The sequence below is a fragment of the Oreochromis niloticus genome, linkage group LG1 (genome assembly GCF_001858045.2).
Source record: "Oreochromis niloticus isolate F11D_XX linkage group LG1, O_niloticus_UMD_NMBU, whole genome shotgun sequence".
NCBI classification, from domain to species: domain Eukaryota; kingdom Metazoa; phylum Chordata; class Actinopteri; order Cichliformes; family Cichlidae; genus Oreochromis; species Oreochromis niloticus.
Genome location: NC_031965.2, coordinates 6,302,911 through 6,320,032, shown reverse-complemented (window position 1 = coordinate 6,320,032; position 17,122 = coordinate 6,302,911). Strand labels below are relative to the sequence as shown.

The 17,122-nt window shown below is 41.9% G+C and overlaps 1 protein-coding gene, 1 long non-coding RNA gene and 2 other non-coding genes across 6 annotated transcripts in view; all 4 read left to right on the top strand.

Annotated features, from left to right (window-relative positions):
• lrp4 (low density lipoprotein receptor-related protein 4) overlaps positions 1 to 10,267 on the top strand; it is a 109,941-nt gene extending 99,674 nt beyond the window's left edge. The window contains exons 23-38 of one of the 3 annotated variants that reach the window (XM_005458918.4): positions 260 to 400; positions 509 to 595; positions 680 to 851; positions 956 to 1,118; positions 1,283 to 1,508; positions 1,739 to 2,042; positions 2,181 to 2,399; positions 2,620 to 2,754; positions 2,895 to 3,003; positions 3,346 to 3,490; positions 3,975 to 4,088; positions 4,247 to 4,358; positions 4,682 to 4,743; positions 5,527 to 5,614; positions 5,741 to 5,882; positions 6,920 to 10,267. In XM_005458918.4, the coding sequence (XP_005458975.1) occupies positions 260 to 400; positions 509 to 595; positions 680 to 851; positions 956 to 1,118; positions 1,283 to 1,508; positions 1,739 to 2,042; positions 2,181 to 2,399; positions 2,620 to 2,754; positions 2,895 to 3,003; positions 3,346 to 3,490; positions 3,975 to 4,088; positions 4,247 to 4,358; positions 4,682 to 4,743; positions 5,527 to 5,614; positions 5,741 to 5,882; positions 6,920 to 7,261 (2,561 nt within the window). In that variant the 3' untranslated portion in view covers positions 7,262 to 10,267. The other 2 variants (XM_013276967.3, XM_025911840.1) reach the window with 2 other exon arrangements.
• A 1,218-nt stretch (positions 10,268 to 11,485) lies between these two features.
• Positions 11,486 to 16,467, top strand: LOC100701218 (uncharacterized). Its single transcript, XR_134883.3, has 6 exons — positions 11,486 to 11,675; positions 12,008 to 12,106; positions 12,893 to 12,998; positions 13,594 to 13,683; positions 14,744 to 14,990; positions 15,153 to 16,467. It is a non-coding gene; the product is annotated as an uncharacterized LOC100701218 (long non-coding RNA).
• On the top strand, positions 12,213 to 12,317 carry LOC112847432 (small nucleolar RNA SNORD67). The gene has a single exon (XR_003220972.1). It is a non-coding gene; the product is annotated as a small nucleolar RNA SNORD67 (small nucleolar RNA).
• On the top strand, positions 13,351 to 13,464 carry LOC112847434 (small nucleolar RNA SNORD67). Its single transcript, XR_003220975.1, has one exon. It is a non-coding gene; the product is annotated as a small nucleolar RNA SNORD67 (small nucleolar RNA).
• Positions 16,468 to 17,122: the final 655 nt, after the last annotated feature.

Below are 17,122 nucleotides of genomic sequence, written 5' to 3'. Positions count from 1 at the left end.
GTGTACATCTCAGTAACATTTAGTAAAAAAAAGAAAAAGAAAAAAAAGAACGCCACTTCACAGTTTAACACGTACAAGCCTGTGTTAAGATCTTAATACGTGTTCTGTCAGAAACAAACGCCTTAAACAACATGTCCATCTCAAAGGAAAATCCGATAAAGAAAATCAATTTTTAAAGGACCGAGAAGATGAAAGTATGTCAGACGCTTTTTGTGTTGCGACAGGAAGACGCTGTGATGTGTGATCCTTTTGTGTACAGGCATGAGCAGCTTCCTGATATTTGCACGTAGGACCGACATCAGGATGGTTTCTCTGGACATCCCCTACTATGCCGATGTGGTTTTGGCCATCAATAGCACCATGAAAAATACTATTGCCATTGGTGTTGACCCCAAAGAAGGTTTGTATGTCTTCTTAATTTTTTTTTTTTTGTTTCATAAATATAACCGATGTAGGAATAAAGTCCTCAGCTGTGTGTATGTGTTTGCATGTGTGGCACCTCATGCAGGAAAAGTCTACTGGTCTGACAGTACGCTGAAGAAAATCAGCAGAGCCAGCATCAATGGGATAGCACACGAAGACATCATATCTACAGGTGAAGGATGGCTTACATGTATAAAGTCTTGTGACTCCACGTTGTCAGAGTGTCATGACTTCATCTCTCACCGTCTCACTGTAGGGCTGATGACGACTGATGGTTTAGCAGTGGATGCTGTTGGTAGGAAGATCTACTGGACAGACACAGGAACCAACCGCATCGAGGTAGCCAACCTGGACGGCTCCATGAGGAAGGTTCTGGTCTGGCAAAATCTTGACAGCCCTCGAGCAATCGCCCTCTACCACGAGATGGGGTGAGCCTGATAGTTTGACGCCCTTGTATAGTCAATTAAAGCAAGTCTCTGGTTGTTCTATGTTATTTCATCTTCTGTGTTCTCTTTATCTTCCCGTCCTCCAGATATATGTACTGGACAGACTGGGGAGAGCATGCTAAGCTGGAGCGCTCAGCGATGGATGGGTCAGACCGTGTGGTGCTCATCAGTAACAACTTGGGCTGGCCTAATGGCCTGGCCATTGATATGGCTGGCTCTCAATTACTGTGGGCTGATGCACACACTGAGGTGATTAAATGCTTCCAAGAATAAAATAAAGTGGATACAAGTCACAGTTAAAGATTTGAAAGCTAATAATGCTGTTTTCTAAGATGTAAAAGCTTTGAGCATGAAAGCGTCAGATGTTATGAAGTCATGGTGGTGATCCCACATGTGGTACTGGTCCTCTGCAGCGTATCGAGGCGTCTGACCTCAATGGGCAGAACCGCCGCACCCTTGTGACTCCAGTCCAACACCCGTACGGTTTAACCCTGCTGGGGTCCCACATCTACTGGACTGACTGGCAGAGCCGAAGCATCCAGCGAGCCGACAAGAACTCTGGGTCCAACACCATCACAGTGCGAGCCAACCTCCCAGGCCTGATGGACATCCAGGCTGTAGACAGGGAGAAGCCACTCGGTGAGTCTGGAGGACGGGAAGTGGATTTAATTTTGCCCAATCAAACTAGAACCAAGTGGAGGTCACATTAAAGATCTTTACTTTAAAGATTACTTGACTTCTGACTTGTATTTTTCTCAGCTCACGTGGTGATTGAACAATGTCAGCATACAAAGTGTGCATGTGTGTCTTCCTGTTTTAAGTGTGCTCCTGTCTCTTTCCATTAATCCTTTTCCCTGCGTCCTTTTAAGGCTTTAATAAGTGTGGCAGAAGGAATGGAGGTTGCACTCACCTGTGCCTTCCTCGTCCCAACGGCACTTCCTGCGCCTGTCCCACTGGGATTCTGCTCAAGGGAGATGGTAGGTCATGTGACGATTCCCCGGAGACATACCTGCTCTTTTCCAACCGCGTGAGCGTGCGCAGAATCTCTCTGGACACCAATGACCACACAGACGTACATGTCCCGGTGCTCGAGCTGCACAACGTCATCTCGTTAGACTATGACAGCGTTGATGGGAAACTTTACTACACCGATGTCACCCTGGATGTTATAAGGTGCAAATGCTCATTTTTGAGATATTAATTTTGTAAAGTACACATTTTGAATAAAGTTTGCCACTGTGGTAGGGTTGTGCACAATAAAGTTGAAGTAGCCCCTTATCATACAACGTCCAACATTAACTTGTTTTTCAGGCGCACTAACCTGGACGGCAGTGGCATGGAGACGGTGATCAGCCAGGGCCTGAAGACTACTGATGGGCTTGCTGTTGACTGGGTTGCCAGAAACATGTATTGGACTGACACCGGGCGCAACACCATTGAGGTGGCCCGCCTGGATGGAACTAGCCGCAAAGTCCTAGTCAACAACAGCTTGGATGAACCCCGAGCTATTGCAGTGTTTCCAAGCAAAGGGTAAGAGAGAGGAGTACACTGGGCTTCACTGACAAACAAAAGGTTATGTTTGGTCTCCGTAGCTCTTAAAGTCAGAAATAGACTGCACTGAGATAGGCAGAGAAACAGGCTGACTGTCAGCACGAAGTTTTCATTGTTTTACATTGAAGAATCACATAGTTGCAGAATTGTTTGTACCATAGAAAGACATGAGCTCATCAGGCTCACCTCACCTCTGCAGGTTTCTGTTCTGGACTGACTGGGGCCACATTGCGAAGATTGAGCGATCTCACCTGGACGGCTCAGACCGGAAGGTTCTGATCAATACAGACCTGGGTTGGCCCAACGGCCTAACACTAGACTACGACACACGAAGGTTAGCAGAAGCATATCTGAGATACCTGTATGTCCTGTAAATGACTAATAAAGCGCTATACAAATACAGGCCATTTACTTAAAAGTTTATTATTGTGTAAGAACTCATCATGCTGCAATTACTTCTAATGAATCCTGCAGGATCTTCTGGGTAGATGCCCACTTGGACAGAATCGAGAGTTCTGACCTGAATGGGAAGCTGCGTCAGGTCCTCGTCAGCCCGGTGTCCCACCCGTTCGCCCTCACACAGGTACCCCCAGCCCCCCCTCTCCTTCTCACCCTCAGCTGTCATACGCTGGGCTGACCCTTTTCTTCCCTGGCTGCTTCTTCCAATCACCCGCTCTCTATCACTCATCAGCTCACTGTGTGATTCTCTCCATCTTTCAGCTCATACTGAACCCATTCGACTTAACCATTTCTTCTACTTCGCTTTCACTCTGACCCTCATTTTTCTTCTTCCTCCCTTCCCTTTTCTTCCTCTCGCCCCCTTCTCCTTGTCCGTGTATTTTTCCTCCCCCTCTCTTCTTCTCCCTCGTTTCCCCAGTCGAAGCCGGTGTCCTCCCCTCTAACTCCTTTCTCCCGACTCTCGCAGCAAGACCGCTGGATCTACTGGACGGACTGGCAGACTAAGTCCATCCAGCGAGTGGACAAACACACCGGCCGTAACAAGGAAACCGTGCTGGCCAACGTGGAGGGCCTCATGGACATTATAGTGGTATCTCCTAACAGACAGACAGGTAAGGAGGCTTTTTCTCCTGACAACTCCATCTGACGGGGAAGAGGCCAAAGATGTCACTCTGTTTATTACCTTTTGCTGAAGGAGCCAAAGCTACTGTGGATTTATGAAATATTGTCAGTGCTAGATAATTGGTCTGTCAATATGACGATCACATGGTTTGTTAGTGCGAGTAAGATAACCGTTTCTCCAGGATGGCAAGAAAGCTGATTCTTGTTGATAAGGCTGATGGATTTCTTTCAGCGCGTTTTGTATAATCAGATAAAACAGATAAGTTATTTTACTTGACACAGATTCTGGTAATTGGGTTGGATTGCATTTTAATTTCATCACTGTGCTGTTACTTGATGCCATCCTAACTAAAAGCTCACAGTTCTAACCTGATAAATGGACCAAAGTAACGGAGGAAACACTGATTATTTTCAGTTATGTTCAGTTAGTTTGAGCTGAACATGAATGTGAACGTCCCCTCTCCTTCCCTTTAGGTACTAACCTCTGTGGAATCAATAACGGCGGTTGCACTCACCTTTGCTTCGCCAAGACCAACAGTTTTGTGTGCGCCTGCCCCGATGAACCAGATGGGCGACCGTGCTCCACAAGTAAGCGTTCTCTGTAATTTAGCAGCCCGTACCAGACTGACTGATCTTCAGACTGAAAAAGTTAAAAAGTCACAAATAGGTTTTATAAAGCAGAAGAACACTAAAATGACAAACCAAGAAATGCCCACTCAGGCCCTTGTTCCTCGTGCTTTGATCAGTTTCAGGTTACATCCCCACCTCTCCTGCCAGAGGGCCCAGCAGCACTCCTGTCCCAAACAAGATCCCTAAAGCTCCCACAGACATCCCACAGAGAGGACCCTCACTGGTCAAGTAAGTCTGTTGTGTTCATTAAATGGTTCACATTCCCAGCTCCAAACTGTGTTTGATCTAAATGGAATTGTCCCATTGTCCCACTAATGAACACAGTTGTAGACTTGTTGATCTGCCATGTTGACATTTTAACTTTGGAATACAATGGACAATCTGTTTTGTGTACTTGTTTCTGCCTTACACTTTTTTAGAAGCCACAGAATCTGAAAGATTTAATGTTAATACGCAGTTGTAAATATAGCAAAGTTGTTACAAATCATATGAAGTCCTCTGTGTTGCAGTCTATGGTAAATTAATATTTCTTTTTCTCCTTATCATTACAGCTGCACTGACAAGAACCTAAACATAGAGGGGTGTATGAACACTGTGGTGACAGCTCCTCACGGTCAGTACACCGAGACATTCACAAAGTCTGCCTACAGGGAAAAGAGACAGGCTAGGCATCACTCTTTCTGCGAGATGCAGTACATCCAGGTTGAGTTTACGCTTGAGCTCGGTTCAAAGACTGGCAGCTCACAAAGACTGCTAGCATAGCTGTGCGACTAGTATAAAGTACGCCTTTGAACGGGATCTTGACAACAGAGTATTGTTTAAGGACTCAGAACAGAAATGTAAATGTAATGTGTTTGTAGACAAAGACGATTGTAGCTGTTGGTTACCAGCCTGCTAGCTAATGTTAAAACAGCTCTGAAGCTAGGCTAGCAGTTTCTCCCCCCTACTCAGAGTTGGACATCAGTAACGTTTGAATGTGGGACTTAAATAATATATCATTCGCCTCAACCAAAGACCAGTTATGACTGTGAAGGCGAATAATAATGTAAGATATAAGATAATAATATGTCCGCTATAGCGTATAAATATATCAAAACAAAAAACACATCAATAGAAAGCTACTTTTGCTTTAAAGCTATTCAGTGATAAGCGTTGGCTAAATACTGCTATTTTTACTAAATGAAATTACTTCTCAAGACAAACATCACAGACATACAGCTATGTCTGAAAGACTTATAAAATTATCCAATAACCATCTCAAGCTCGTTTCCCACAGGGTATTATGGGGTTAGCTGGGCTAATGACTAAGTTGCAATTTTTGTGTGAAACTTTCTAGCAAATCAGTTTAAGCAAAGCCGGTTAACCACCCCTTTAACATGTGTCCTGTCTGTTGTAGGAGAGGGACTTCATGTCAGCTATGTTATCGGTGGGGTTCTGACCATTCTGGCGATTCTGATCCTCATTGCCGCTTTGATCATTTACAGGTCAGTGTCCTGCACGACATTGCTTAAAAAGAATGTTTAATTACCTACATTTGACACAGAGGATAGTTAAACCTGTAAATTAAATTAAATTGTAATTGCTCTTAATGTCTTATTTTTGATCAACAGACACAAAAAGTCAAAGTTTGCTGACCCAGGAGTGAGCAATCTGACTTACAGTAACCCCTCGTACCGGACGTCCACACAAGAGGTCAAGATCGAGGCATCGCAGAAGCCTCCAATATACAACCAGCTTCGATATAAGAAAGAGGTAACGAACGGTCCGCAATCTGTGAGAAGTTGAAAAGGACACATGATGGATTTAACATGAATCCATGATATTTGCATAGGATGATCACAGACTGTATTGTGTCTAAGCACAGAGACAAATCCCTTTACTGTTTGTCTCTGTGAATAGAATGATTGTAACGTGTGACACGAGTAGGTCACAGACACCGGCGCTCATCTTCTCCTCCCCTCCTTTCTCTCCCTCACCGCAGCTCTCTCACCCCTACAACTCCCTCTCTCCCTTTATCTTTTGACCCACTTGTCCTGTGGAGAGGTAGTTACACAGCATGAAGGAGTCGAGTAATTCTAAACCGTCTCTTTGTTTTACTTCTGCCTTTCACAGCATGTCGCCTGAAAAATCTTAATGAATAACCTCCTTCTTTGGATGCAGTTTCAGAGCTCTGTGATCAGCAGCATGATGGTTTTTATCCCACTGAGTGACTGTGTTGTGAAATTGACACTGAAACTGGCAACAAAGCCAAATGTGTGGGTGGATTTTGTTAAAGGTGCTACATGTATCAATAGTAACATTAAGTACACAGTATGTCAAGCTGACAGCAGTTGTTCAGCTCATACTGTATTTCCCATAGAGCCTGCTGGTAATCTACAAGTACTATGCACCAACTTCCTGTTTTTATTCTGTAAAACAGTCCTGATTTTTGTTTTTTCTAATTACGTACTTGTAGCACCTTAATCTGAAAATGTATGTAAAAAAAACCCAAACCAAAACAAAAGCTAACTGCAGGAGAAAGCGGAGCTCCTGAAGCATGAGTTTTGTGGGTTTGAACGTGACATTTTGTTCTGGAGTGTTCTCTGACTTATCCCTGACGTACGTCCACCTTTTAACAGGCTGAGAGCTTTCTGCCTGATGTTAATACATTTTAATTAAAAAGAAAAAGAGCAAAGGGTTAGCGTTAAAGATGAAAGAAAGAAGCATGACTTGAGTGACACATCAAAGGTGGACGATCCCTCTGAACTGCCGACGCAGAGGCAATCACTAACAGTGTTGTTGTTGTCCAGGGGGGAGTGGACGGAGGCTACACTAAGGAGAAGATCCGCATCGTGGAGGGCGTGTGCCTCCTGTCCAATGACGAGCTTTACTGGGACGACCTGAAACAGATCAAGCCGTCTCGAGGCGGCCTGCACACCTGCATGCGCACAGACACCGTGTCCCTGCAGGCCAGCAGCGCTTCGCTAGACGACGGCGAGACGGAGCAGCTCCTCCAGGAGGAGGTGTCTGAATGCTCGTCCATAACCACCCTGACCCCTTCTGCCATCACCCCGCAGCGTCACGCCCAGCACAGCCTGCCCGACACCGGCTGGGTCTCCGTACGCAAGCCCTCCACCGAGAGCGAAGTGTGAAGGAGGCCCCCCGCCCTCTGTGCTTTATCTCGACCATCATTACCTAATATACACATGCAGTCACCTGTATTTAGAGCTGGTACAAACACACACAAAGATGAATAGGTACAGAACACAGTAACAGCTGCATATGTAAACTAACGGTACATATCAACCTGGTTAGACACAACTAAGCTACAAAACACACATGTCCTGTCTTTAAAATTGGGGCTCCGTCCTACTTGTCCACATGTGCAGTGCAGTATCCTCAGTGCTGCTGCCTCGAGGCAAAAATGGAGCATGCTGGAATAAGAAAAACAAAGGACTCTGCGGAGTAAGTGAACAGAGAGACACAAGCGTTAACGTGGAACCTTTTTTTTTTTTTTTTTTTTTTTTTTTAAAGGATAGAGACTCTCAGTGCAACAAACGCTTCTCTGTATACGACTTCACCTTTCTTTGTCTTTGTTTTTCATCCTGGACGAAGCTAAAGCAACATACCCCCCGGACGATGTAACCACAGAGTTCTCTCTATTGCCACTCATGTCTCTATGAACTATATTTATGAACATGTTTGTGTTTTTTTTTTGTTTTTTTTTTTTTTTACTTGTAGAGTGGGTTTGCTGAGTTTCAGAGAATGATGAGTGCGCTAAGCTAGAAGTTTTATTTTTGTGCAGCAGCACCTGTTTTTTTTTTTTATTTTTATTTTTTTTAATTAATTTTATTTTTCAAGAGTTGTATTTATGACAGTGCCAAAGGGTGGGGCTTCAGAGTCTCCATGCTTCTTTCTCCATTTCACACTTCAACAGAGATTTATTCTCATTCTGGGATGTTTGTTTCCTCTGACTTGCCCCCCCCTCCACCTCACCGGTGTGGGAGACCTCAGTGTTGGCATCTGCTTCTTTACAGCCTCCAAGGGATTAAACGAGAAATGACTGTAGGTTCTCTCAGTTGGCTGCAGGAGGCCATCCATTTTCTGTTTAAAGTTGTACTTCAGTCATCGCTGATCCTCGGGCAGAGCGGAAGTCGCCTCGATGAAGTAACAGCCTAAGTGCCAAATGTTGAATTCTTTTTCCCACTTCAGCTGTATATTTATTTTTCCTCAGATGCACAAGCACATGGCATTTTCTCACTTATATACTCCACAGATAAAGCTGTGGAGCCATGCAGATAGTTGTATGGTTGTATGAATCCAGGTATGTCTGTTTTCTTCTGTCCAAAAACACTGGGAGTTTCTCTGAAACCACTTTATTTCGTCGGTCTTTCCAAAAGAAAAGGGTTTACTTTCTATGTAGGTGATTAGTTTTTTGTGTTTTTATTTTGTTTTTTTCCCCCCAGTTGCTGATGTGCTTGCACAACACATTTTTGTAACCAGTGTGTGTAATATCCACTCACCTTCTCCACTAATATGAGATTCATTCTTAGTCTCCTTGATAACTGATAACAGAAGTATTAGATGAACAAGTCATGAGTAACAAACTTTTTAGATTTTTAGATCACCACAAATAACGGTGTGAAGCAAGTCTTGCCTCTCAGCAGCCATCTTTGAACATTTATTTTGAAGCCTCTATGTAAATGTATCTGGAGAAACCCTCGTCCTTAACTTCTATGTTCATATGGCCATAAAAAGCCACGTGAACAGATTTTTGATTAAGATCTGACTGGAAAAACGTTGGTTAACTTTGTTCTGTTAGCTGCTTCTGACTACTGACACGATCAGTGTGTCTGCTGCTGCTGCTCGTTCAGATTATGGATACAGTAAGCCCAATAAAAGATTTTAAACAAGGTATCTTACCTACACCTTATACGCCTGTGGGGGCGTGCACCTTTACCATGTTCATGGGTCAGTGCTTATGAGATGATTGGCTAAAATTGGCTCTTTGGGAGCAGACGCAGCACTGCTGCCATCTTTGGCATTTCAAAATTAGCCCATAGATTTGTGGCCAGTCTTACGTCTCTAGTTTGAATTCAGTTTTCTTACTTCATCAAAGTTCCACTTTTCACTTTCTCTTAGCAAAGATATATTTAAAAACAAAAACTTAAAAATCTTGGCACATACAACCAGAAGTATCTGCTTGGCCAGAAACACTTGGAAGTAAATGGGAAAACTTGTGCTTTTGGTCGTTTGAGTTCAACTCCATTCATATCTGATTCTGTCAGGTGCACTCAGTGTCTGCCACAGCACAGTGCAACAAAAGGGGTAACTCTGTGCACACTGGGTGTTGAAAAATTTATCAGACAGCTTACTGAGAAGTGAATTTAATGGCTATCTCGCATTGCTTTATCTTTAGAGCCCCATTCTGCCTGTCGATTGTGGCGCAAATGGAAATACTATATTGCTATATGGACAAATATATCTTTGACACATTATAGAATCGTGTATTTTGAAGTATCTGCTACAAGCTCAGCAACATGCTGATCTGCTGCTAGACGAAGCACTGAGGCCAATGAGAGAGGGGCTTGGCAGCTACATGACTACAGTCTCTGATGGTTGGTCGAGGGCAGGCCTACAGAGCATCATAGCGACCCAGGATCCAGTAATCCACACTCACAGTCCCTCCAACTCTGCTGCAGGAATGCTAAAACTGTACAGATTTTATCACGCGGATATAAGCAAACATTTTTGTTGATACTGGGTTGAGTTGTATAGTCTTTTGTACAAAGGGATTTCATGACCGTTTTTAGACTTGTATTAATTTTACTCACTGGAAAAGAACAATGTTTTTGGTTTTTTGTTTTGTTTTGTTTTTGCTGGATTATTTTAACCACTGTGTTCCCAAGCCTTGTAAATGATAGGGAAGATGCCAGTTATTTAATAGTGCTCTTTTATCTTATGAAATACTGGTCACGTATAGCTGTTGTAAAGTTAACAAAAAGAGATATTTATGATTTTCGTTTTCGTTGTCACTTGATGTGTAAATATGAAAAGACTGTATATGTATGGCAGTACTAACAAGCTGTGTTGTGTGATATAGTGAATTATCCCTTTGCTATCTTTTAATATAAAATTGCATTTGCATTTCAATGAAACCTTTGTCTCACTCGTCTGTGCACTCGTTGCTTTTAGACAAACGTGTTTCCTCATCTGACATGTAGCAACGAAAGGGGATACAAAAATCTTCAGGTGCTAATTCAGATATTATAGTTACAATAGGAGTGGAGATTTGTTCACATGGTTTGGGGGATCTTGTCAAAACAGATTTATGAATGCGGAGAAGTTCGGTCAGAATTCGATCTGCCATGAATCTGATTGGCAGCAGCTTCACATTTCAGCATGACAATGATTCCAAACACACTGCCAATGCAGTAAAAGCATAACTGATATGAAAACACACAGTGGACTGGTAAATAGTGTTTTTTTCTAATCTAATTGAGCACAAATGCTTTCCAAGCATGCAGGATCATGTTGACAGAGAGCGGAACAAGGGACAGTCAACATATAACAAAGAGGTTTTAATGTCCTTCAAGAAGCCAGGAGATCCTAAAGAAATGAGAAGAAAGCTTGCCTAAGAGAGTTCAGGCTGTGTTGAAGTAAAGGTGGACATACTGGCTTTCAAACTGGTTAAAATTGTTTCACCTTGGGTTTGCAAACATATCATCCATCCATTCTGTCCCGCTTATCCATTTCAGGGTCAATGGGGGGCTGGAGCCTACCCCTGGACAGGCTGTCAGTCCACTGCAGGGCTAACACAGAGAGACACACAACATTCACACCTATGGGCAATTTAGAATCCCCAATTAATCTTAACCCCATTAACTGCATGTCTTTGGACTGTGGGAAAGAGCCTATGTTCGAACCCAGGACTTTCTCGTTGTGAGGCAACAGTGCTAACTGTTATTTATATAATTCATTGGGCATTTTTGTAACAAAATATAATTAAATAGCAGTCATCTAATACAACACCATCATCCTTTCAAGCCTATAATTTTATCAGGTATCAGTATGGTGGATGTAGATCTTCTTCTTCACCTATTCTTGAGCTTTCATTACATTAGTATTCAGTATAAAAGATGCAGGATGTATAAATGTTACAAATTACAACCAATGTGCAGTATCACTGAGGGTCAATGGCGTTTTTGCACTTGTTTTGCAGAGGAGCATGCAGCAAACTCATATATGTAACCATTCAGTAAACATTTATATAGAAGACACACACGCACAAAACTTTAGCGCCATTTAGTGCTCAAGTTTTTCTTGTGCTTTTGTTCATCGACGTTGTCAAATGGGCTTCTTCTTCTTTTTAGTTTAATAGCGGCTGGTAAACCAGCTTACAAGTGCACTACCGCCACCTGCTGCACTGGAGTGTGGCTCCGCCAATAAATGTCCACACCTTTTCCGGCTTTTAAGCCAATCAGCGATGCGCCCTGCGTGAACACGGGGTTTGAAATGTGGAGAGACTCGGCTAAGCTAGACGACAAAGAAAGTTAACCTGGTTTTGTAAGTTTTACTCGGGTGCTTTTGAGACCTTTGTTGTAGTTTGTTGGGGGGCACAGTGATAAATTAGTTTTGTTGATTTGTAATGTTTCACGTATGACAGTCACTTAGGTTTTAACCGAATGCCAGACGCTAACATTGCTAAACTAGCTAGCTAGTGGTAAAGCTAACTCGGCTAAAAAGAATTAGATCTATTTAACCTTACGTTAACCAGCGTTACTATTTGTAAAATAATCCACCATCCGGGCTTGAATCCGAGTTAACTTGCATTTTGAACCTTTTCCATTGTCTATCATCTAAATGATTGACCATTTTTTGTGCTTGCCAAACTCAAGGTTCTGCACTACTTCCTGTCCAACACAGAGGACCCATGCCAGCGGTTATGGCGAATGATACCGCGTGGATGACGACGTGGAATATGGACACAAATCCCAGTAAGACGTCTGTGCCGATTATCTAGTGGTTGGGGTGCTGGGTCCTCAGTTCGATTGTGTGTTGCACAAAACAAACACTGCATATTAAAGTGGAAGCGGTGCTCGGTGTGGGAGTGATGAGTTGCACTAATCAGCTGGGGTGTCGAGTTGACTGCCTCAGTCTGATCCAACCTGAGGACACACAATGTGCACAGGGGCCATCTGACCCAACCCTGCTCCTCTATACACGTGTTGTATGCTTCTTTCAAGTTAAAAAACACACACACATAGAAACAACTGGCCACATACATAGCAAAAAGCTTTTCACAGCTCTCTGCAGGTTGTCCCAGGCATCCTGGAGCACTTATTGCCATTGTGTGAATTCTGTCTTTTCATGTTATGACTCATTTCGAGCTCAGACCCCAGTCCTGCTTTTGTAATTACACATTTGACTGTCTGTGTTTATTTTCACATGTGCTGGACAATGAAATCTATGGGTTTTGTATGGAGCCACAGTCATGTAGCATTTGGCATGCGCTGTAAACCCTGACGGAAAACTGTAGGGCTGGATGATGTGAATTAATGCAGTACTACATTAAATATACTCCTTAATTTACAAATATGCCTTTGTTTATTAGCAGGTGTGATTACCCTAGAAAGCATTATGTAAACTTGATACCCATAATGCTGATGATGCCATACTCTATTAAACCATGATTTTGTTCTGAAAATGTCACTTTTTTAAAAGTCCGTATTAATGTCACCTGTCGTATTAACTCTATTTATTTTTTATTTTTTTTTGTCAAGGCAACAGATGCTGTGGTGTAGATGTCATGGAAGGTCCTCTTCGCCTTCTCCCAGGCAGAACTCCAAGCTCCATGACCTGATGACATGAGCTCCTTCATTCCTTAAGGTCTGTGTCTGAATGTCATCTGTTTGCTGAGCTACAGGAATGATTTTCTCTTGTTTCCAAAGGACATGCTGTCATTTTAGTCAGCTGCACAGTTTCTTTAAATCAGTCATGTTTTATGAGAAACATGCCATCTGGTATAAAATTTTTACAAGTATTAGCCCTGTACTCTAATTGGTTTGTCATAGATTATCTTTACCTGTTTGTTTTGGCTTTATTTGGTTTGACACATTTCTTTCATCATATTTGTCCTATGGTCAGCTGAGCTTTTTTAGTGATGACAGTTAATGCAGCTGCTCACCATCAGATGAACCAGGTAAACTCAGTTACTTTTTTTTTTCCCCCCATGTGGGGTTGTGACAGTGATGAGTTGCACTATTAGTCAGGCTGGTGATTGCAGTGGCACAGCCAGCCTGTCCTGACAAGCTGTGGTGACACCTCAAGGTGCACAGGGGCCATCTGAGTCACTTCCCCACCTGACAGGAAAAAAATAGTGGCTGGCTCTTTAAAGTGTTTTCTTGCTTCATTTTCTCAACTGCAATTCCTTTTTTTTTTTTTTCTTTTTGTTGTTGTTTGTTTTGTTTCCTTATTTTCTCAGTCTGAAGATTGGACAGCTTATGCTTACATGAGATGACCCAAATATATCCTGCCAGCAAAAGTAGGTAGAGGAAGTCCGACCCCAAAACTGGTAAGAACAAACGGCATAAATTGTTTAACAAATGTAATCAAAAAGACAAATGGTGATTCAGTCTTGCTGCAATAGAAGTGTGTACAGTTGTGGTCACACGTTTACAGAATGGGGTTGTTTTTGGCCATTTTTTTTTTTTTTTTTCAGAGAATATGAATGGTAATACAAACTTTTCACTCATGGTCAGTGGTTGGGTGAAGCCATTTATTAAATGACTGTTTGCCCTTTTAAAATCACAACTACCCAAATGACCCTGATCAGGTTTACATACTGTAGTTCTTAATACCATGTATCGCCTCCTTTCCTTTTATCACTTTTGCCTACAGAAGTGATAACCATGCTCTAGTTTACTTCATTTTAACTTCTAACTTTAGCACTACTAACACCCTTTAGTAAGTTCTTCTTCATATGAGCACCTATTGGAAGAAAGCTGTGGGAGTTCTAGCTGTTGTTGACAGGAGGCACACCTCTGTCTTTACAGTTCAGTGAGCAGACACGATTTGTGAGAAATTGTTTCCAACTATGAGTTATGTTTAAAGTTGCAAATTATTTTGTCATATGTTTTAGCTGAGCACACACACATGATGCAAGAAATATGTTTTCTTCTTGCTCAGTGGATTTGCACTGTTACAGTAAACATAAAGCCCAATAGATCATAACAGAGCTTCATAAAGTCAAGTTTAAGTCAGTTGCATTTTTTCACTTTATTGAAAATGAGACATTTGATTAAGCAGCTTTGGTGTGTGCAGCAAATGCTCTCCATCCTTAGAATTACATAGAAGATTGTGGTTTCTTTCTATATAATTTAACAGCTTTGATGAACAGACACTTGCTCTGTTGGTCACTGATCACCCAGTTAAAACTAAGTCCAGTTGATCAGTGGCCCATGTGATGAATGGAATCTTTCAACCCCAGACTGCCCATAACAGTTTTCCTGCTGCCCCCTCTCTCTCTTTTTTGTTGTTGTTGTTGTTTTTTCTCCTGATTCCCACCATAATGTCATCATTGGTTCTACTATTAAAGTTTTCTGTCCTTTCTCCTTTCCTCATCTGTGCGGCAGCTTAATACCAGTACACTCTGCCAGCCCCACAGCAGCAGACACTGCAGTCACTGGTACAGCTCTTTGTGGACCTTCACTAGTTGTGGACATCACCAGTCACTGATCCCTGAGCTGCTGCAGAATGACCTACATTGACCCGATGTTACCCAATGCTGGAAAACGATTTCCAGTAGTGAATTCTCTAAGAATCCAAACCCATCCCTTCTTATTTGATGATTGAAACATCAGCTTGCAGCCTTGTGCACAGGTGAAATAACTTTAAAGAAAATGTATTTCATGACTGATGAACAGGAAAACTTCAGTAGTTCGCTACTTGTTTTCTTGCTAATTGTCTCATCTGTTAGGCTTTGCCAGTAAGTTTCTCTACAGAGACCGATTTTACTGACTGAAGTGTTTTCCTTTCTGTTAGTGAGGAGTCGGACAAGATTTTGCATCAGAAGAAATATCCAAAGTGGTGGAGAGCATCATGACCAACCTCGGAAGATCTGTGTCATTGGCTTAACTTCAACATTTTCCTTCACTCTTACTACAGCAACAATCATCCAGGCAAATACTGTAATAAAATGGCACAAACTTGTATCATATTTCTAGCAGTTTTGATTTTTGGGTCATAGCATCCAGCTGTCAAATAGCTGAATTAAAGCAGCAGAGGGTTCATTAATCACTTTTGCTGAAAGTGTTTTGCAGAGGTGACAGCAACTGGACTCCTAAGAACGATTACAGTTTCAGTGAATGCCTTGCATCATCAGAGGCTTTAGCTCATTTTAAATATCTGCTTGTTCTGTTGTTATGTCATCCAGCAGGGTTAGAAGTTTGTTTGCCTGGCACTATGATGTGTATGTATTATTGTAGGGTCTACCTTACAATATAAAGTGGCTTGAGGTGACTGTTGTTGTGACTTGGCGCTAGATAAATAACATTGAATTGAAGCAATCTGTATTCGGATTATTTATGTACCCAGGAAACGGTGAAAGTAACTGTATAGTTGTAACATCGAAGATTCTCCGCAACATCTGTGCAGGAAGCAAACCTGAGATGGTTGGTGTTAAACTTAACAATATCCTGCTGTTCACCTGGTTAGCTGTAATTATACTGATAATGAAATCACTGGTGTATTTTTACACCTTAGATACTGATTTACACTGACTCTGCAGGTTTAGTGGATCTGTCAAGTATCAGTGGTTTACACATGGATTTCTTTTGAATAAACCGTAATTAGTAACTGGGGAACCGACATATGTAATGTAGGTGTTTGGCACCAGTACAGATCATATTACAGCGGTATTGGCCAGATATGAATAGATTATAGAGAACTGGCTTCTTCATTTACATGAACCAAAGAATTTTAGGTGCATATGACAATCCAATTTATTTTTTTTCTTTGCATAAATGTGTTCATTTTTAATTTTATGCAACCAATAGTTGTCTAAAAAGTTGGAACAGAAGACTGAAAAAGCTGAAAATCAATATTCAGTTGCTGTGTCTTTGTGCCGTCGGGTGGAAATGCATTTAAAAAAAAGATTCGGTAGTAGACATCACTCTGTGGACTCAAAAGAATTCTGAAAATCCTCGTCATTAAAGTTCATTGCTACATCCACAGAAAGCTTAAATCTACTATGTACGCTAAAAAAGGAACGCAGTGTTACATCCAGGGTCATTTAAGATGGATGGAGGTGATGTGGAGAATTGGCCTGTGGTCTGAGCCGGAATTAGAAAAGGGGGGGGGGAGTGAAGATGGGGCCACATTCAGGTTGGATCAGTCTTCACTTTAAAAACAAAAAATGTGCTGCTGGTATTAAATTAAAAATGTGTACATCCTCTCAGTATCACATTTCTATCTGTTGATTTTATTTGGTTTTCAGTCAATACAGAAGAATTAAATAACATGACCTATATAAATTCAGACATGTGACAAGTTGCTGTTCTCCATGGTTGCCCATCTCTGCTGTAGAGTAGGATTTTAACCACCAGGTGGCAGTTGAATATCAGGCATCCCCTCCAGTCTGTTGCCTATAATAAGGTAACACATTTTACTGGAGTAATTAGCGCCTCAAAACTGCACACACTGATAACTCCTGCAGCATCGTTTTTCATCCGTATCCTGTGGTGCACACACCATGTAGGTTTCTGTGGAGATGAACTTCACAATCGCACTCGCACAAACGTGTTTTAACATTGTTTTAATGTAAATGTGTAAGACTGGCATTACCTCAGCTGTGTTGCTACACTTTGAATCACTTCTAGCCTTTAAAGTAAAAAGTTTAACAATTTAAAGTGCAAAATGGGTAAATTCACATGTTTTGGGGGGGATGCATATCTAATCAAATATATTTTGAACCTACTGACCTGGTATTTGCTCAGTTTAAAAAATGATTTTAA